Genomic DNA, 21,462 nt, shown 5'->3' on the forward strand with positions numbered 1-21,462 from the left:
TATAAAAATCGCAATAAAATCTGTCGAATTTGTTGCTCCAGCATTTTTTGAAAATATCCATGAGCCATAAACGCATACAGATCCGCAGTCTAGTCATTACTTCCACGGAAGCAATAGTAAATATTCAATCACCGAGTTTCCAGCGAACGAGCTGGGAATTTCAGTTCCGGACAAGTATAATCGACAAAAGCTTGCGCTTCTCTAATATTTACTATTTACAAGAAAAACAATGCCTAGTAATAGCGTGAACACTCTGTACAGTCTTCGAAGAAAACATAGGCATACAGTAAATATAAACTTTAATTTTTTTTATGAAATTCTGCACGATGAAGAATTTCTAATCATTATGATCACAAAATAAATAGTAGCGCAAGAGGTTAATGCCTCGCAACAGAGTGAAACGACTTTGACGGTGTCATTCCGGACCCCCGTCCGTTTCCGCAATAAATCACCGAACGCACCTGAGGGCTCAGGTGCCTCAGGTGTCTCCGGACATCTAGCGAGCGGCCGGCGAAGCCTCGTTCCAAGAAACGCGTCGCAATAATCGCCGGTGAGCACGAGGAAACGCATTAGCGTATAGCGGATTATCCCTTCGACGAACAAAAGGGACCCCCTCTAGTTTCTTCTAAAAGAAGACCTCGAGGAGAACGACCGTCCTCGGTTCGATCCGACTGGCAGTCGTGGCGGTGCTAAAAGGTTGCAACGATACTTGACACTGAACTTCGCGACGCACGCCATGACCGCGCGAGCGATTTATTTTCGAGCGCGTACCAAATCTTAAATAGCTGCTCGTTAAGAATAGGAGTCAACAACATTGGCAGCCGTGGCGCAGGGTGACTCGAAATGAATTTCAAGTTCAAAGGAACCGAATAATCGCCGAGCCATCGGCGATTATCGCGGTGATAACGATCTTGTTAATATTTAAACGAGTCACCGCAAACACGCTCTCGCTGGCGCACACCTGTTGCGTACAAGGACAATAGTACTCTACCACTTTGTAGTAACAATTTCTCAACGATGGATACGACTTTCAAACAATATTCTACAATCTCTGTTTATCCGATGCCGGTGGGCTCAGAGCAGGTCGAGATATTATTATTAAATTGACATTGTCAGAGCTGCGCTAATTCAATTACATTGTAATTCAATTACACAATTGGAATGCATTGTATCTCAATTATATAGTAACTACTATATCTTATGCTATTACTATTATTCCTATTACTATTACTCTTACTATTATTACTACTATTACTATTCTTACTACTACATATTATACTATTCAATTACGGCGTAACTGAATTACATAATTCAAACCTTTCAATTAATTCAATTACTAATTATTTTGATCAGACGTGTAATTTGAATACAATATAATTAAAATACGGCTGTCCAAATTATAGCCCAGAGCTTTGAAGAAGTGCGATTATGTTCTTCTTTCGTATACTTGTTTGCTGTCTATGCGGCATATTTTCTATTCCTCGTCCTCGTTCATAATACGTACCGCTATTTTATGTAATTTAATTACAAAGTATTTTATAATTGTACTCCAATTGCACGAACCAATTGCATTGTAATTTAATTGAATGAAGATCCGAATTATAAATTACAATATGACTGAATTACAATGTAATTCAATTACTTTGTAGTTATAATTCCTGGAGTAGTTCAATTGTAATTCTGCACAACACTGGACATTATAGATTATTAAATTGTCTGTGTCCATTGCAAGAAACAGTAGCCATACAAAAGACTCTTTCTCTCTCGATAATCTGAACAAGTTGAAAATAATATATTGGTGTTCTTAAATTCATTTGACCCGTCTACCGATTGAAAGTGCATAAACAACAAGTGCATAAAATCAGCAAATAATGAAATTTACATTGAGCAATGAAAAATATTTAGAAAACAGGTCTGTTCGTTTAACCCCTTGCACTACAATTTATTTTCTGATTAGAACTTCTTTGATGCTTCTTTGAAATAGAAAATTTATATTTATTGTATAACCACGTGTTCCGTAATGGCTAAATTTTGACCACGATAAAATAGAATTTCATTTCAATTTAAAGGGAATTAATGACATAAATATTTAGAAAATTCTGCTCGAAGTCTCCATCACGAGTCTGATATTATCGTACAAGGGGTTAACATTCCTGTTAACGCTTTCACTGCCAAACTAGAGACCTCAAAAATTCCATAAAATCAAAGTTACTTAACGAAATAAAAATTGAACAAAATTAAATGTATGATATTGAGTAATCCTCCAACTTTCTTAAATTTTACAGATCCTAATCAAATTTCGTACAGTGAATACATTAACGTAAAAATTCATTTTAAAACCTGGACAAATAATTCCGTCACCCAGATATGGGTCACATGGCTGGCAGTGAACGTGTTAAAAATCGAACATGTAATGCAGAGCAACCATTGAATCGTTAAAATCGTCGTGCAGAATGAACGTGCCACAGCAATTGGCAAGCGCCAACGTTGGGAGCGACCCGAGAGAGTGCAACGTTTCTGCACTGTAGAAGCTAAATAACGCCGAGTAGTATATATCGCGAGGGAGACTAGCGGGAATGGAGGCATCAGACGGCAGAGAGTATCGTTTTGCGACGCGCGCGACTTCCTCGCGCTAAATTTATGGTTTTCCGCGAACGCGGGGGATCCTGGAGGCGAGAGTGCGAACGCGTGCGAGCGCGTGCACGGTGCACGCGCGCGTTTAAGCTCGCCCCGATGAATGAAGACGGTCGCGTCGCCTTGGCGGTCTCGATCAGAGAGGCGGACAGCCGAGTAACGAGTAACGAGCGAAACGGCGATTCAACCGTGTCGCCACCGCGTCGATGAACTCGCACGGCCGAGCTGAAAAACCTCTCGGCCGCGGTCACGGACCATGGGATCTTTAACGGAGAGGTTACATCGGTTCGCTATGCCTACGCCGATTATGTCGGCGACGGTAATGCTCGAGTTGAGAGCGGAGGCGGCAGGGTAGGTCAGCTCTCGCATTAATCTAGGAGCGTGGAGGCGGCAACAGGTGCTCGGGTCACGGTTCGATGCCCCAGCCTCGAGAACATCTTCCTATCTTCCTCTCCTCTCCGCGTCGATCCACCTTTTTTTTCCCTTCCGCTTCCTATCGTTACGGAATCGCCTGACGCATCGCGCAATTCCTAAATATACACATTACTCGTTTAGTTCAAATCGGTAAATCAAAATACATCGTTTCACCGTTACATCGTTGCATCGGTATACATACCGGGTGTACAGCGGACCCTCGTATGATCAAGAAATTGTTTAACGAAGACTGTCTACATGCGCCTTTTGCGATAGTAAGTGTGCAGGCTTCTCAAACAATTCTTTACACATTTATTGTGTATGATATTAAATGTCCTTCTAAACTTTTTCGAGAATAAAAAGCTTCATCGATTGGTGTATGTGCGGTTTCATTTAAAGAAAATTAAAGTCACGTAAAATGTATACCGTCTTTTGTGCGGGGATTTACTGCGCCTAATGGGCTGACTCATAACAATGACGAGTACCCAGCCAGCTCCATAGTTCGCGGAGACAATCGACTCGTTAAGACGGTCCAAATCGTCCCGCTTAATTGCCGATAGTTCGATAAGGTATCTCTCCCACGAAAGAACGATTTCCCAGTGGACAAATCGGCGAGAGTGTCGGTTACTAGAGCATTCGCGATACCGGAGCCGATAGCTCGCTATAATTAGGAGCAATTAATGCTCGCGTGCCGGGGATCCATTGCATCTTCTATCGGCGTGAAGTCGAGTTCGTTGCGAGACCGCGGTTACGTCGATCGAGCAACGACCACTTTAACGATCCACGGCGAGCGAAAATGGTGCGGAACCGAGCGTACGCCCCTTTTGTGAGCGCGAATCAGAGCCTGTAACTCCGTGGAATCGGACGTGGCCCACATGCACGGCTCTTTTGCATAACAGACGCGTGTCCATGCACGAGAAATCGCAACACCGCCGCCGCCGCCGCGCCGGTTGATTTTAAAAGCTGCTCGTTTCGCTCGTAGAGCAATCGAAGATCAAGACACGCGCGCACGCGTACGACAAAAATTCTCACGGTAAGACGAGATCGCAGAGTGCAATCCGATATGCACTCGGTTTCGAGTGTCTATTCCTGGTCAGCACCCCTCGACCAAGGTCGCGATCGAACCGCGAACGATCGAAGATCCTCTCTCATCGATTCGCATTATATTAGCGATCGGCAGATCCGCCGATTTTCCTATCTCGGTCCGACGCAGGTTTCTCCAGAGCAAATGTTCATGTAGATTCTGTTATAGATTGCAGATCTTTGTGCAAAAGTGCATCACACGAGAATCCGGTAAAAATTTCTTCTGTTAATCTCCGTTTCGCTATTTTAGATTTCCTTAATGTTGCCACAAATCCATAAAGTCCTATTAACAATAAATAGACAATAAAATTGTTCTACCTGAATTGCAACAAACTGGAATGCAGTAGAAATTTATTTTCTTCCGCAATCCGTTTTACAGGTTCACACTGCGGACTTTTATGCAAAATTGTCCACAAGACAACTGTAAAACCCCGGAGTTAAATCAGAATGTATTTTTAACAATCTTAGAAAGTCTAGAACAACATAATAATGTTTTGTATTCGACCTATTCACTTTTCTCACAAGTGCATAAAATCCACGGTCTGTTAATAATAACCCAGAATTCGGGATCAATGAATAAACAGACTTTAATCGTTAATTTAATTGCCGATCGTCAATTGCATTAACCATTGCCCGATCCTGTAATAAATAAACAAACCAAGGTGCAAGGTTATGGTGGTCGTGTTAGCGCGCCGACGGCCGGCGTCACGTGAGCGTGACTTTAGCGAGCGATTGCCGGCTGCACGGCGAGATACGTATGAATGTAAATGACTAATTACCCTATTAATTGTCCTATTAGCCCGAGCTCCCTCGACGTCAGTATCGAATCAAGATTCTTGCACAACTCGTGTCTTCTAATACTCGACTGAACAAGGTTAATCTTATCTGATCCGATTGCCAAGATTCACATACGTTCGAGCCTATCGAGATATTTATTATTAAAAAAGTAAAACCAATAGATAAAGGAGCGACAGAGATACATATAGTAGCAGCCTCCTGCAAATAGAATAAACAAATAAAACAACAAGAGAACTTACAAAATTCCCGAGCTTCGCGGCAGGGTGTTCGTACAGGTGTCAGGTTTCCAAGATGGCGGCGACTTTTCGCGCGCATTTCGAAACCACCGACAAACTTCACGCTCCCCCGCGTCGGTTTTCTTAAATTCTAACGAATACCTCGCTGCGCGCGAGAATCGATACGGTCGATAAGGGGGGAACTCGAAGGTGAGAGAACGAGGGTCGAAAAGTTTTATTATTAAAAAGTAAAACCAATAGATAAAAGAGCGACAGAGATAAATATAGTAGCAGCCTCCTGCAAATAGAATCAACAAATAAAACAGCAGAACTTACAAAATTCCCGAGCTTCGCGGCAGGGTGTTCGTACAGGTGTCAGGTTTCCAAGATGGCGGCGACTTTTCGCGCGCGTTTCGAAACTATCGACAAACTTCACGCTCCCCCGCGTCGGTTTTCTTAAATTCTAACGAATACCTCGCTGCGCACGAGAATCGATACAGTCGATAAGGGGGGAGAACTCGAGGGTGAGAGAACGGGGGTCGAAAAGTTTACTGAATTACGCGTGTGTCATTATCGATTGGGCGGCGACACGACTGCCGTCGACTAATGACTTCCGAGACGCGCGGAACGGGGCTAAAGGATTGATGGTCGCCGGCCGCTATTACCATTCATTTACAACTCATTACCCGGTCACATTCTGGTCGATTACGTATACCCTGTCAATTACCACGAGACACGGTTTAACGAATAATGCGAGTACGTGCCCGACGACGTGCTTCTCCTCGTCGAATGTCACTTAGTATAATGCCGAGTACATAGATGGCGAACCTATGGTTGCAATTCGAAATTTCGAATCGTTCGAAGTTTCGAAAACACTTGTCGCAACGGCGAACAAATATCTCGCGTAGAACTGTGGATTTTACGAATTGGAAACAAAAAAAAATCCACAGTTTACAAACCACAGTGTTCTACTTAAATCGTTAACGAGTTAGGGGAACTGTACGAGTAAACATCGGGAGAACGAGCGCCCTATAGTATCGGTAGATCGCATTTAGAAGGGGAGAGGGGGTACAGAGGGAAAATTCGAAATCGACTCGTAAAACGCCATGAAATACCACAGACATAGGATAGACCTATCATCCAATGTATTTTTGTGTCCCCAATTTTTGGGGTCACGTAACCCCATTACCATTTTCGTGTCACGTCTTGTATTACCAATTGGAACTGAAATTTGCTGACAGCATCCTCAGTGATACAAGATAAAATCGAGAATAGCTATATATAGTCACTGCAGTCTCGCGAATACGAGAAAATAAACGAATAATTCTAAAAACCTCTGATTTTTTGAACAGTCGATATTTCAGAACATGAGACATGAAGTCCGATAAGATGATAGGTCTATCCTTATACCTCGTCTGTGATGATAGGTCTATCCTTATACCTCGTCTGTGGAAATACCAAGTAAGAAAATTGACATCTACTTACCGGCGATCCGTAAGACGGCTCTGTCGGCAGGGTCCAGCTGCAGGATACTCAGTGGCTTGTCCTTTACCCATTCCTTCAGGCTTCCGTCCAGCTCGAACTCCATTATCTGTAAGGTGGTTGGCTGCTCCCTTGTCTTCTCTACACCATATTTTCCGTGGAACCGTTTTCACCAACCACTGAAGCGATTTCACAAGCACCGGCGACACAGAGATCCCGGGGGGGCACGCGTCGCGTTGCGCAGCGTGTCGTGTCTCTTCTCGCAGGGTTCGCGAGCAATGCGCACCGAGTATCAAAATGGGCCGGGTCTTAGTTACCGACAGCGGACGGCTGGCGAGTTTGCACGTGTCGTCGCGAACGTCATACTTGCCAGCCCTGTATCCCCGAGTCGAGGGCGAACTTCGTCCCTTTTATGTGTGTCTCTCTGTTGGACGGCCGGCGAATAATTCAAGGGGACGGGTAGCACGTGGAAACGCGATCCGGCATGCCGCGCTTGCGTTTATTTACTGTTCCCGAGACGAGACGTCGAGCCGAGCCGAGCCGAGCCGAACTCTACGCCAGCACGCTCTCTGTGTACTATATAGGATGCGCGTATCCAAGTACCCGGTGTGTCTGCGTGCAAGTGCACGAACTGCGCGAAGTGCCGGAACGAACGGAAGGAAGGAAGAGATGGTGGGAAGGAGGCGACGAACAGGGAAAGCAAGCGCACGGCTGCTCTGTCTGGGGCCGTCTCCTTTTTCCACGATGGTCGGCGACGACTTCAACGACGGGGAGCACCTAGCAGAACAGCGGGCCCGGCCACTGGGTTGCAGGAACGATACGTGTTTTCTGCGCGACGACGGTCAACGGTGCTCTGCTCTACTATGTTCTTCTTCGTTCGTGTATCTTGCTCGTCGAGCGGCGCGCGCTTAGGTTAGGTTAGACAAGAGCCTCGCCACGGCTGAAAAGTTGGTTAGGGTCAGGCACGACCTCCTCAGCCCCGGCAGCCTCGAATTCTCGTCGTTGCTCTACGTTTCCGAGACCTTTGCCCACGATCCACGGATTCCTACCGGTGTTTTTCACTTGTCGAAATACCAAGGCCGAGTTCTACCACCGCCCTCTCTGTCCTCTATGCCGCTATCCTCTTCCGGAAACATTCTGCGAATAGAACGGGAACGGTTAGGCTCTCTTCTAGCTTAGCCCTTTATGGATCGCCTCGCGTGACACGACGGCGACACCGATAGGTCACAGTATCATATCGTAAAAATAACGTCATCAACGCCAGCTACGACCATCATTTCGAATCCAATCTCGTGAACGTAGATAATTCATGCTCGACGGGGATCAAGTACAGTCAACCCTCCTGTAAGGCGATTAATTCGTACCGCGTTATAATAATCTCAGAATTACAGTAAACTTAGCGTAAGGGGCTGCTACTAGGGAATTACTGTGGGGATGCCAATTACTGTGCCTATATTAATTATAGTACTTACTTTTTAAAGCACAATGAATATTTAAAAAAAGATATGAAATTGGTTTTATTAAATTCATGATGTTTTAGAAATAAGTTCAATTAATATAGACTCAGTAATTGGGGGTACCTTATCCAGAACGCGGAGCAATAATTGCGATTTGTATCAAATTTAATTTAATTTAATCTGGCTTATGCTAGGGTGAAGGACCCAATTACTGTGTATATTAATTACACTTATTTTTAAAGCATAATGAATTTTACAAAAGGGATTATATGACATATGTATTAACCCTTTGCACTCGAAGCTATTTTAACTTCAAAACGAATCATTTCTTCCGACCTAGAATAATTCCCTTCTATATATTTTTGTCCCATGTTATACATACGAAAATGGTGCAATTTACTCGTACAATACTGAAGTGTTTAGTAATTTATTAAATACAAACAAATTTAATAATGCAAAAAATAGTTTGAATAACGATACAGCAATTTTTAATGGCGCCTTACAGTCGCCATTCGAGTGCTAAAGGTTAACTGATTTTAATTTTAAAAATTCAATCTCTTTTTTAATATTCATCATGTTTTAAAAATAAGTGTATAGGCGTAGTAACTGGCACCCCGACAGTAATTGGGACCCTAATCCTAATCGCGTTATAGGAGGACTGACTGTACATGCGAGAGTAGCACCGCGTCACAACGGTACGCTAGAGGAGGGGGTTTACTGCATGATGAATCAACTCCTAGGTCTACTAACTAACTCGAGCGAGACTTGTCGCGAAGAATTTCGAGCTGAATTCACTAAAAATAGGAATTGCATATGCTTTCCATTCGGTGAAAATTAAGAAACGAGCTCTGATTCGACTTAGCCGCGAGGAAAATCCGCTGGCCAAGGGGTTAATGTCTCTTTTCGAACGCAAACGCGGGAACATCGCGTGCACGAGTAAGAAAAGGGAACGGCCGATATTGCGTTAATATTTTAGCAATCGCGTTGAGTCACGGCGCCGAGGGGGAGAAAGCGATATTCTCTGTCGATCGGACGGATGCATTGCGAACGAATTTTGAAATCCGATTTCTTGGCAATCCGATCGGCTCGATTAAGTCCGCGGGTTAGGCGATTCTGCGTGTGGAACCGGTGACACGGCGTTCGACGTCGGATCCGGATCGGATACAAAAGACCGGAAACGGATGCGGTAACAACGTATCAAGCGGAATCGATTCTGGGGCGACGTCGAAAGAATCGTAACATACGTGAATTCCTCGTTGCGTAGATCATCGTTCCACTTTCGAACTCTACTTGCTTGCCGATACCTGTCGGTCGCAACGTATGCGAGCCTTGAGAGCCTTTAGAATTGGAATACCTTGGGGGAGGGGGGGTGGTTCTATTGTCGGTGCTCGCGATACGAATACGTTACGACGTTGTATACAAACTCAGTCGCGGTTTCGAAAAAAGAACGCACGAAAAACACTTTAAACGAGTTGAATGTCTCTTACGGTCCCGTTCATTTGTTTTTACAACACTGCCAGGCAAAAACACGGACGTCCGTTCTATATTCGCGGCTGAAAAGACCTCGGTTTATACGTCGCATACGACCACGCCGAGCACTTTTTTCCCCTTCCCCTACCCCCTCTCTCTCTTGTACACCCCTTTTGCGTTCTTTCGGTGTCGAAAAACAAACGAAGAAAAAATATATCCACGGGAACAGCCAGCCCGCTGAACAACCAAACAACTACATACGTACGAGAAACGCACCGGATTCGGGGTTTGATTACTCAGCGGAACAAAGGACGTAACCTGGTTCTTTTTTCCCCCCGAGAGCAGAACCTAACCTAACAAATTCTGGGAAACGTGACCGGGAGACGCATTCAATTTCGCCGTTGCGAGAGGAACATGAATTATTCGAGTTTGCGCGATACTTCTTGGGGTTAGCTCGGTAATGCCAGCCGACGTATACATACACACAGGCAAGCACGGCACGCACGAAGACAATGTGCGATTAGCGGACGACTCAGCGACATCTGCGGAAGATGTTCGCGCAGCCGACACGAAATCGAGATAACCGTCTGACCGAAAATAATGAAAAAGCGTACGGGTGTTTCGTACAGCGGTGACCCGCGCGAAACTTCGCCGAGAGAATCGGGTTTCGTGCGAGCACGACGTCGTCTAAGGGCTTCCCCCGGCCTACTCGAGGCTAGGCGCATCATCGATCACACACCGGGTCATTGAAATCCACGGGCTTGAGTAAACGAACGAACCGACTACAGGAAGGATGTAGCGTGCGTTACCGTTCGATCATCTGTCGACTCCGATGCGAAACCAGGAAAAATCAATGTTCACCCGGTGTTCCTGTTGAATTTTACTGGCCAGCAACGTTGCAACCCGATCCGGAGAATATCCTTTCGAGGACGCCGATGTACCTTCCGGCAGGAAACACTACGTGCTCGCGCGCAGAGACATCGCATTATCACTTATCATTGCGATTCTCGCGTTAGAAATACGACCCGGTTTTGTTCCGACGACGCGCCTAGCAGACGACATTTTACTTTCGACGAACGTGTCCGAAGTGCGTCGAGGGTCCCCGAACTTTCGCGACACGACTGAATCCCGGCAGCTGGCGCGACTCGCAACGCCCCACCGTGGCCAACCGCGGCCACACAAACATCGCCCCGAGCTGTTTTCCTCGTTTTCCGATTAGGTATTGTCCCGTCCGACTTTCCCCTCCCTCTCGCCCTACTATTTATTGCTCTCCTTTCGAGCCTGCATACCTGCATTATCGAGGAACGGCACCTTTGTCATAAATATAAAAATAAATTTGACACCATCCTAATCAACATGCTTTACAGATAACGCTAATATATATTGTAGATATCAATCAAATAAATAAGAATCTTTACGCTGTCTTTGTCGTTCACCTTCCCCTCGAATCTTCTTAACACTAGGCTTACGGAGCACTCAAAGCGACTATTCTGCATCACTTTGTGAAAATAACAAGAACTATCCACATTTCTTAGCAATATTTTTAAAACAATATGTACCCAAAGAAATAAATTTGCTAGATAATTTCTCATGTATGCATCCATAGAATCTTAATAATTTTAAATCAAAAATATTAGAACCCGTCATTTTGACGAGTCCCGTAAACCTAGTGTTAAACCAGACTTCTGTTAACACGTTCAGACGAACATTATCACTGTTAGTTTGATCATTTATATATGACGCTATTTCAATTGTCTAATGAGAAAAATGCTTCTTCACTTGCTCTAATGAGAAAAATGCCGAGTGTTGGCAACGCGTTGTTTATGAATAAACAAACAAGACGGTAGGGACAGAGGAATAGAATGACTGGATTTGTGTTGTAACGGGCGACCCTTGGACAGTGAATCGAATCGACAGATAATTACTGCAATTCCGATATATTATAACCGTTCCTTAGAGCTATTATTGATCTCTATAAAAGGCTTAATGCTAAAACACGTCTTTTGCATATGAATGCACGGAACGTGTCTGACATCATACCTATAACGAATGACATCAATTTTTTCGCCGGGAGGTGGTTACGGAAAACACCACTGCCATCCGCAGAGAATACGGTGGCGAACGGTAGCCTTCGCAGCCACTTGCCTCCTTTGATGTCACCGCTATATAAAGCAACTGACACGGTCGGTAAATAAGAGGTGGACGGTGTTTTCGAGTAGCACCTATTCCTCAATCAAGAGACTCGCCGGAGATCTGATACAAAGTCCAATCTATTGCTGACGATCTCGTCTTGCGGTTTGCGAGATGTTGATTAGCTGGGCGTCCGATCATCGTGGGTTCTTTCAGGTTTCTCCTCGTCATCCATCGCCCGAGGCAGACGTCGAGACGGTTTATTTCGGCTAATGGGCGTCCCTCGCAGGCTCGCGATCGTCTCATCTTTCTGCTTAATTATCTCTTTCAGTTGCTGCGTTTTGCGACGATATTCGCGCTTCATCTTCCCCACTCGTACCTCTTGCAACTGTATCCGCTTCTCCACGGATTCCACTTGTTGTCTCGCGCCTCTGCGAACGCTCTGAAATGATTGTCTTCTGTTATATACCCTGTTCCAGCTATTAACAATGCGGAAATATTTTATACTCGCCTCCAGTTGATTCTTTAAGCCGACTACTCGGCTGGTGATGCTCTTCCCAAGACGGTCGATGCTCGCGTTCTCTTTTTCCGTTTCTCGTAGGAGAGCCAGCAGCTTCTCCCTCTCGGAAGCAATTCTTTCATACTCGGCGAACAATTCCTCGCAATAAGCGGTCGCCTTGCTTAATTGCTCCTTCACGGAATCACGTGAAACACGAGTCGAATATGCAAGGTTCCGCAGGTACTCGGTTCTACGTTGCGTGCGCCTGAAACAAATCTATTTACCCGTTACCACGTGGATCGCATGCAGAATACCTATTCGTGAATAACGAATGTCTTACTTTAGACTAGTTTCCAGGCTCGTTACAAGACTCTTTAAATGATTCCTTTCGGCTGTGACCAGTACCAGCTGTTTCTCGTTCTCCGGCTGATTTTCCTCTAACCGTTTGATTTGATTCGATAAACCCCGCTTCTCGGTCTCGTATCGATGCTTCAATTCGTCCAACAGTGACTTACATTCGTCGATCGAAGCCGCGTGAACGCTGCTAGGCACCGATTGCTCCTCCCTGCTTTTTATCTTCTCGAATTCCTTGCTCAGGATTTCATACTTTCCTTTCAGATTGCTCAACTCCGACGTACCAACGGCATGCTCCTTCTTAAGCGTTTCATTACGTTCCAGAACCGCGTGTATCTTCGACTCGTACAACGAACGAATCTCTTTCGATTCTTTCTGCAAGTCTGCATTCTCCTTCAGCAGCAAATCATTTTGTTTCTTCAGCGCGGCAGTGTTCTCGATCGTTGTCCTCATCTCTTTCGCGTACCTATCGCATTCCGATCTCAATTCCTTCACCTCTTGGTGCATCAGCTCGTTCTCCGTGAGTATCTCCTTGCATCTGTTACCGAAGGTAGCCATTCCTTGCTCGTACATGCCCACGAGCTCCCGCTTTTCCGTCAAGTTCTGCTGATAAGCGTTCAACAGTGGACCCAACGCGTGAAACTTGACGCCGCTCCAAATTCTTTCGCCGTACTGCTTTTCCCTATTTCCCGCGTACTCTCCACCGCCGATTTTCAGTTTCTCCTCGCTCAATTTATCCTGATACCTTTCCAATTCGGCATTCAACTGACAAACAATACCTTTCAACAGTAATATGTCTTCGTCGCATCGAACCTTCTCCGCTTCCAGTTTCTGATTTCTCCTGGTCAATTCGTGTTTGGTGTTCTCCATCTCGTGCACCATTTGCACCACTGCCTCGTAATGAGAACGCATTTTTTGGTACTCCGCCTCTCTTTGCTCCATCCGCTTATTTAACATTTCGCACTCGTCCTTAACATTCTTGTAGCGTTTCTCTAACTTGTAATAGTCGTTGGCAATCTTCTCAGTGTCCTTCGCAACATGTTTGTCTCTCGTCCTTGTCGAGATAATACCTATGTTAGTAAAATATCTCAATTGAAACATAATGCGTAGATGTTTCTATATGTAATAATTAATGATACCTGAATCTGCATCGTCTTCATTGACCACATGTCTCTCCGCATCATTTTCTTCGCTCCTTCTGCTTTTTCCACATTTTCTGCTTCTGCTTCTTAAAGATGTATCGCCTTCGTGATGGTTACCATTGTCCATTGCGTAACCCGATGGATCCTTGTGATTACCGTGAGCTCCAAGACTGTGCCTAGCTTTTGAAATACGTCTGCGACGATAAACTGGTCCACAAGTGGTTTCTGAACAGCTTCTAGTAAGCGACATCCTTCTTGAACCACGCTGCAAGTTCGATACCACCCGGTACAGGTTAGGAAAATTCGATACTCGCGAGGCTTATTAAACAATTACATAACGAAGCGCGGTATTGATTATTATTAGCCAGAAAAGCTTACCTCTCTCCGTTCTCATTCGCTGCCCTCGATAATTGACTACTTATATTTGAAAACAGTGCAGAGGTTCGGGTCAACGTTCGGTCAAGATGACTCCAAGTACTCGAGAATGGAGCAACGTCGATTGTCCATCGGCAGCAAGGACATCACGAACTTGCGTACTTGCCTGTACAATATGCACGCGTGCATTTGCACTACACGCGTACGTATTTTTATTAATTTATCCGTTTGTATGTCACCCATTGCCATGACAACTTCGCGCGGCTATAGTGCCGTAGGTCGCCGGCAGGCGGAGCCACCATTTTCCCCGCCATTATTAATTCTTAAATTCCTAAAATTTGCATCGTATTTTCTTATTTAATAACGATTGTATTCAATAGTTATCAAATGTTGTTTATCTCATTGTATGACAAAAACAATTTAGGCGGTTCCCGCCGAAATACCCCCAATCATGTTCCCGCATACTTATCACTGAACAAAAGTTTTAGGTCAGATAAAGTTCCTGGATCCACGTGTTTGTTCTAATTACGTTAACGTAACGACGAGATCTTAGAAGATACATATTTGCCCTGAGATTACGTTAACGTAAACTTTCGTAATTGTATCCAAAAATATGATACGACTAACGTTGGACCTGCGTTCTCTAGGAGAATGTGTCCAAACGAAAACGTTGGACCACGTTCCACGTGCACCAATGAAAATTGACCACCGATATTCAATAGGAAACCTATATTATTCATTATAATTGGAAGGAGACGATAATTTCGTCGAACACGCGTGGATCACTGATGTCTCAGTTAGTTGTTTTTCAGTTGCCAAGTCTCCGTTTAAACAAGTAAAGCAGATTAGAGATATCGCTGTTTACATTACCACAAACAGTAACGGTTAGCCCGGCAACAATTCACAACGACCTTGGTTTTTTGACGTCCATGTAATTGACATTTCATAAATGTAAAAGAGAAAATGCTAATTACTAAATAATGTTTAAACAAACTTTTTACTACGCAAAAGCTTTGCATCGCTATCGGCGGGGAGCCTTGCCAAGCGTGGCCATTACGTTGCATTTAAAATCCGTTATAACTAGACTAGACATAAATTACATTAATTAGTAGGTGTAATTTAAAAGAGTAAAAACATCAGAGGAATTTAAAAATACTGTCATACTATTATCTATTAAACACTCTTCCTGTTAAATACATTAAACAAGAAAATAAATGTCTATTATGCTACAATTCAGGTAGACAATTTTTGCATAAAGACCCGCTGTCTAGTTATAACTGGTGTCGCATGTCCAAAGAAAATTATTACACGTTTCCAATGATGTTATTTCCCGGTCATTTTCGTCCATTGACACTTTGAGCGCCACGTCGGCCATATATGACCGACACAATTTTTTCGCTCAACTTGACAATTAATTTTTACTACAATCTATTAAGTAAACCAAATTTTATTAAGATCTAAGTTAAGATATAAGTAGTTCTGAATTTGTGTGACTTTTATGGGCACTGGCGTGGCACTCAACGTGTTAATCGCTACTTAAGCTGATAATTCGAGGGCTCGATCAACAATTGCGGAACGTTTAAAGCCTACTTGCGCCACAGATTCAAAGAACATGATCACACGTTCGCAATGGTATTATGTCTCGGCTATCAATCAATCGATCAAGGGTAATCCTGTCCACACTGTTTACATGGGGCAGCTACCGGGAATCTCTTTATCAGGAAAAATTGCGAATGTGCATGCGCTTTGAAGACACCGACTAGGAAAATGGCGCGGCCATGTACGCTAACGATGCGAATCGGTTAACCGTGACTGCAAACCACGGGTCTGGACTGATTCCCAGTCAAAGGGTATACCGGTATCTCATTGATAGATCCTATCCGGTCATTCATGCGGGATTGCATCGATCGCCGGCCGGTTTGCTCGCGTTTCGATTCGCAGCACCTTGGCGGCATTATGGAAAGCTGTCAGATCGTTGTCACCGCGTATTTGCCTTTGTTCCCGAGGCTACAATTACGTGCAGATAAGAGCACACGATGATAGCGACCGCGCATTATTACACATTTGTTTTAGCCTATCTTCTCGAAACATATAAAAACCCTGGGACCCGATGGGACGAAGGTAGATCGGTTTGCTGCGAGTTCACCAAAAGTTACTCGATTCTCGTCGGAGCGTTTCTTCGAACAACACCCTTGTCGCCATGAAAGGTACTAACGGGTTCTCGAGTGTTTGCCACTTGGTCGCTATTCATCCGTTATCGAACGTTCTCGGATCCTGATTGAAGTCCTCGGACGGCACAGCGCGTCGGAAAGCCCGTTCCCTGGATAAAATTACATTGCTCGAATATTATCGGTGAAACGAGAAAAAGTTTCAGACGAAAGTAGGGTATCATGTTCTAATTAGACCGCGGATCTCTATGCGAGATAGAAATTGCGTACATCGATTGCAAGAAGCCGGGACCGTGTAGAAATTTCTGTCCTTCTATAATAACTTCGAGTAGCTTCGAATAATACTTTGAAATCCGTTCAATGCACATTTTTGCCATGAATGCATAAAATCCGCGGTTTAGTTATAATAGATACGCCTCTCTCGTTGGTATAGAGAATAGATGAACACTTCTGTGAAGGTTTCAACCCCTTGTACTATAACATTGAGTCAGACTCGTGATTTTCGACAGGTTCCACTAAATATGTGCGTTATTAATGTCCTGCATACCGAAATAAAATTCTATTTTGTTGTCGATATACCACATAGTCATCGGAGAAGAGATTTTCTTCTTTTAGAAAACGACAAAGAAGTTCCAATCACTGTGACCGTAAAATAATTTGCAGTATAAGGGGTTAAATACCAACATGAAATTTGATTTTGATGGAAGATAGTTGTGTATCCGATAACACGCTCGCCGGATTTCAATCCGTGATTCCTCCTGCTTGCCGAATTGTCTTATCGTTTCCGGTTGTCGCAGCTCCGCTGGCGGTTCTTTGGGGGCTGACGTTGCTCCTGGGTGCCAGCAACGGTCAGAGCGGTGAGTGCGACCACTGCTCGTACGTATCTCCATTCCAGACCTACTACATCTTCAGCCCAGGTTACCCGGACCTTTATCAGGGATCGCAATCGTGCCGGTGGACGATGCGCAGCGAGTTCAACATGCGGCTGAACTGTACCCTAGAAATGCCATGGGTAAGAATCATTGTTTTCGCGGGTAGCTTTTACGTAGAGGAACATTTATCAATCGCTCTCACCTCCAGAGCGTGAACTGCTACGAGGACAGCCTGCTGGTCGGTGTCAATTCGTCCACGCAGCACAAATACTGCGGCGACGGGACGTTCAGCATCGACTCCGATGGACCCACGATGTCGGTACAGTTCCAATCGGCTTTCTGGACGAGGGGTGGAAGGTTCATGTGCAACGTGACGGCGCTGACATCTCAGTTCGAAGAGAATTGCCGATGCGGTCGGAAGAATCCTGTACGGTTCCACGATCTTGCAAACGAACCCTCTGCTGTTCAACTGCTTCAATCTTATCGCGGCATTCTTGAAACTTTAATTTACGACTTTCGTTATCTCAAGGCTCCCAGCTCAGGCTGTCAAGTTGCCGACGAGAGCCTCCCAGGCAAGCGAAAAGAATCGAGCGCTCGTTGACCAGACCGCGGAGGGTTACAAGAGAAAACTGAGCCTCGTAGAGCGTTTTGAAGCCTCGAGGGGATTTCAAAATGCTCTGGAGTAGTCCCGTTCAGCAAGCCTACCAGCGAGCAAGCACGCCCGCCGATGCCCGCGGGCATAGCTCAGAACAGGCCTGTCCAACTCGCGGCCCACGGGCCACGTTTGGCCTGTTCTTCCATTTTTTCATTCCGCTAAGGTGGAAAGCGACGTTCCCCCTATTTGACACGGTCCTATCCTCAGAAGCGCATCGCACATTTGTTTCTATCGTGAACTTATTCCTATCCACCTAACCTACTTATGCATCACGGATTGATGGTGGGGACCGTGTGGCCCGCCGATGAAGAAGATGGACAGGCCTGGCTGAGGGCAAGGCAACGTCATCGGGACAAATATTGTCTTAGGCTGAAACAAAGGAGGCGTGATTTGTTGCCCGCCAAGTCGCTTATGCCCGGGCCAGTGTCGTCAGATCAAGACTTGTTCCCCTAATTTCCCCTTCTACCGCCCTATTCCTCAAGTTTTCGACGCGTTTCGTCTCTGTCGTGCATACTCCGAAACTGGCAGAGAGGGGGTAGCCTTTTCCCCTCAATTCGTGGTCCCTCCCCTCATCTGGCGACACTGACCCGGGCAATCAAATTCTGAACGGGTCTGCTCTAGAGTCTATACATTGCGTTTTCCGCCACTGTACCGGGACCTCTGATGGAATAGCTCTGCTGTGTTTTTGTAGAGCAAGATCGTGGGCGGCACCGAAACAGGCGTGAACGAGTACCCGATGATGTGCGCTCTAGTGGACTTCGCAAAGAGGATACCGTTCTGCGGTTGTACCATCATCCACGAGAAATACGTGGTGACCGCGGCACACTGTCTTTACGCAATGAACCTTACGAACATCGGGATCCTGGTCGGTGATCACGACATCACCGTAGGTGAGTGGCTCGAACGCGAAACGTGTGCCTCGGTCGCTATCAAAACGATTTTCTCCCGCAGGCAACGACACCGACGCCAGCAGGATCTACGGAGCCGACATGAACATAACAAATCCCGGTTACAACGTCAATACAGGCCAGAACGACATAGCCATCCTACGGGTGAAAGAGGTGATAGAATTCAGCGACAAAGTTGGCCCGGCCTGTCTGCCGTTCCAACATGCACCGGACACCTTCGGAGGCGATCTCGTCACAGCGCTAGGTCGTTCACGTCTTTACTCTGTTCATTCGAGATCGCTAATGTATAGTTAGACTGCGGATCTTTATGCGAAGTAAAAATTGTACGCGTCAAGTGCAAGGGACCGGAGCCAGATAGACATTTCATTCTTGCTTTAATCAGTTTAAGACCAAGACGGATCTTAAATCTGTGAACGGAAATTATGCAGCAGTTACCGACCCGCTGACTCGGCAAAAGTCACGTAACTACCCTTGGCCCTTGACAAGCTTGACGTACAGAAATCATTTTAACGCATAAAACGCATAAAATCCGCAGTCTACTTGTAGTCTAATCTTCTGAACGATATGATTGTTGATGAACAGGTTGGGGAGCCTTGGAATACAGCGGCTCCTGGTCGACCACTCTTCAGGGAGTCCAGATGGACGTGCTGACGAACCTGGACTGCAAAAAGAATTACCCGTCCGTGACTCTTGAACAGATCTGCACTTACGGGAAGAATAAAGACTCCTGCCAGGTAAAATCATAAATAAAAAAGTTGAACAAACTTGAATTCTTGAAGAATCTTCAATGAACAATCTTCATTCTTCAGTTCTTCTAATGTTGATTAATTATTAAATGCGGTCGAATACTTTTTCCCAGGGGTTGTATGTCCCCAGTAAAACTTTACCGGATATTTTGTGCAGATGGACAGCGGTGGTCCTATTATATGGGAGAACCCGACCAGCCATAACCTGGTGCTCATAGGAGTGATCAATGGTGGGAGAGGCTGCGGTTTGTACGGCAGCTTGAACTGCAAAGTTGGTGCCTTCGTGGACTGGATCGCGGCGTCGACTCCAGGTAAGTTCCTGCACAGGAAAGAGTCCATGTTGGAGAGAACATTAACGAAATCGTTGTTCCAGATGCCAATTACTGCATCATCGAATGAACGGAACGTGATCGGAAGCGTGACAGGCCGTGCCAGTAATTTCGCTGACGGCACGGTTCCTCGACTGAAGCGAATTCTACAGCTCTGCGCGGCCGAGTCGGCGGCGCATTGCTCGATTGAAGTACAAACACGATTTAGCGTATATAACGTATATAACGTATGTATATATATATATATATATATATATATATATATATATATATATGTATGTATGTATGTATATTTTTATGATTATTGTTAGGAGGAACGTCCCTATTTGCTCAACATAGAAGAATAATAGCGTAGGTATTACGTAAAAGGCGTGCGCGTATTACCGTGTCTTACATTTGATCTCATTTGTTAAATAAACAGTAATGAAGTCTCGAAGCAATCAGTATCAGTATCAGTATCCACGTTCTGTTTCCAAATGAATATTTTCTTGCCAATTAAGAATGAATTGTTATGGTACAGGCATTTATCTGCTTCTACTAAAACAACTTTTCTATTTTTATCATTTTTATTATTTGTCATAAGATATTAATTGCTCAAGATCACATTCGAAATCAACTAGCAAACCATCTTAGATGAGAACACGCCCCACAAGGGTAGTTTCATAAAGACGGTATTTCAACCTAGCGAATAAATAATACCAAATCGTTCTCTTTGTAATTTATAGACCGTGAATTTTACGCATTTATGACGAAAACGAGTAAGCGTAACTCCAAGCGGTGGAGATATAAATTAAAAGAACCGGAAAACATCATTGTGTTAGTCTCAGCTGATAGAAATTACTAAATAAGGGAGAACGTGTGTTCAGCTTCTGTATCGTACAATTTATACAATTCTTACTTTGCATAGAGATCCGCTGCCTAATTAATAATGTTTAATTAACAGAGACGTGAATTTTGTTCAGCTTTCTAATTACGGCTGAATGTGCGTCGCGTTCAGGGGGACGCTCGAGCAACAGGTCGAAAAAATCGAATTCTTTCTCCCGTATCGCAAAAATCATTGCCTTGTATAATAAATAACTCGTAACTCTGATTATTACTCGTTTGTCCAGCGAATAGGAATTTGAGCAGCCGTTTCTCTCGTATGTTCAGAAACGTAGATAGCAAAGAAATAAAAAAATTCCGTTCCCAGAGAATTATGTCGTTTTGACCGGTTTCTCGAGTCTCCCCTTGGGCTATCCAAAGATTGCTTGGCCGGGTTCAAAGAAGAATCAAGAACCGGGGGTGGGAAAGCGGATAGAAAATGGCGCGGATTCGGGGACGCCGAACGCTTTTCTCTGTAATTTCCATCGAATGTCTGCACACACCTGTAATAAACGCGCATGCACAAACGCCGTTGTCCAATATTACCAACCAACCCTCCGATTTCACCTTCCCCGGCCTCCACGCTAATATTATTTGATGTTTACGTAAGACCATCGACGCGGCGTAGCGTCTGCCTCTTGTAACGCTCGAATCGATCGTAAAAATGATACTGCTCGTGCAAATCCTATTCTTAGCGGCCGCGGAGGATCTGCCGGGATCCATTAGACCGGGTTTCTACCGATGCTGTTTATTGCGTTTTCGCTCGCACGCGGATCCGCTGGTTCTAGTACATAGTCGCGGCTAGCGATCCCCGTTTCACCTGTTTCCAAAATACACGTGCACTTTTTTACGCCAAACCTACCGCCGCAA

At 44.9% G+C, this 21,462-nt stretch overlaps 3 protein-coding genes across 7 annotated transcripts in view; 1 reads left to right on the plus strand and 2 right to left on the minus strand.

Annotated features, from left to right (window-relative positions):
- Window positions 1–6,824, minus strand: part of Shot (dystonin-like protein short stop) — a 150,332-nt gene extending 143,508 nt beyond the window's left edge. For 4 of the 5 annotated variants that reach the window (XM_076799348.1, XM_076799344.1, XM_076799334.1 and 1 more), the window contains exon 1: window positions 6,630–6,824. In XM_076799348.1, coding sequence (XP_076655463.1) covers window positions 6,630–6,732 — 103 coding nt within the window. In that variant the 5' untranslated portion in view covers window positions 6,733–6,824. The remainder of the gene's footprint in view (window positions 1–6,629) is intronic. The other variant, XM_076799362.1, reaches the window with a different exon arrangement.
- A 4,628-nt stretch (window positions 6,825–11,452) lies between these two features.
- Window positions 11,453–14,704, minus strand: LOC143360593 (centrosomal protein of 89 kDa). The gene is made up of 5 exons (XM_076799591.1): window positions 14,057–14,704; window positions 13,676–13,943; window positions 12,523–13,606; window positions 12,195–12,447; window positions 11,453–12,125 (listed from the first exon to the last, which is right to left on the minus strand). The coding sequence occupies exons 2-5, from the start codon at window positions 13,926–13,928 to the stop codon at window positions 11,865–11,867; spliced, it is 1,851 nt and encodes a 616-aa protein (XP_076655706.1). The 5' UTR covers window positions 13,929–13,943; window positions 14,057–14,704; the 3' UTR covers window positions 11,453–11,864.
- Window positions 14,705–15,286: 582 nt separating this feature from the next.
- LOC143360594 (venom serine protease 34) lies at window positions 15,287–19,946 on the plus strand. Its single transcript, XM_076799593.1, has 8 exons — window positions 15,287–16,260; window positions 17,019–17,233; window positions 17,302–17,520; window positions 18,440–18,638; window positions 18,700–18,900; window positions 19,239–19,390; window positions 19,560–19,713; window positions 19,776–19,946. Exons 1-8 carry the CDS (start codon window positions 16,254–16,256, stop codon window positions 19,799–19,801), a joined length of 1,173 nt encoding a protein of 390 aa, XP_076655708.1. The 5' UTR covers window positions 15,287–16,253; the 3' UTR covers window positions 19,802–19,946.
- The last annotated feature ends 1,516 nt before the right edge of the window (window positions 19,947–21,462 follow it).

The sequence above is a fragment of the Halictus rubicundus genome, chromosome 13 (assembly GCF_050948215.1).
Source record: "Halictus rubicundus isolate RS-2024b chromosome 13, iyHalRubi1_principal, whole genome shotgun sequence".
NCBI lineage: Eukaryota > Metazoa > Arthropoda > Insecta > Hymenoptera > Halictidae > Halictus > Halictus rubicundus.

Bases quoted from the DNA above. Each gene is read 5' to 3' on its own strand.
- LOC143360593 (XM_076799591.1), bottom strand. From the start codon at position 13,928: ATGTCGCTTACTAGAAGCTGTTCAGAAACCACTTGTGGACCAGTTTAT. The intron at 13,607-13,675 runs GTATCATTAATT...TTACTAACATAG, and splicing joins TGAAGACGATGCAGATTCAG to GTATTATCTCGACAAGGACG. The intron at 12,126-12,194 runs GCGAGTATAAAA...CAATCATTTCAG, and splicing joins GCTTAAAGAATCAACTGGAG to AGCGTTCGCAGAGGCGCGAG.
- LOC143360594 (XM_076799593.1), top strand. The intron at 19,391-19,559 runs GTAAAATCATAA...TATTTTGTGCAG, and splicing joins AGAATAAAGACTCCTGCCAG to ATGGACAGCGGTGGTCCTAT. The intron at 19,714-19,775 runs GTAAGTTCCTGC...TCGTTGTTCCAG, and splicing joins GATCGCGGCGTCGACTCCAG to ATGCCAATTACTGCATCATC.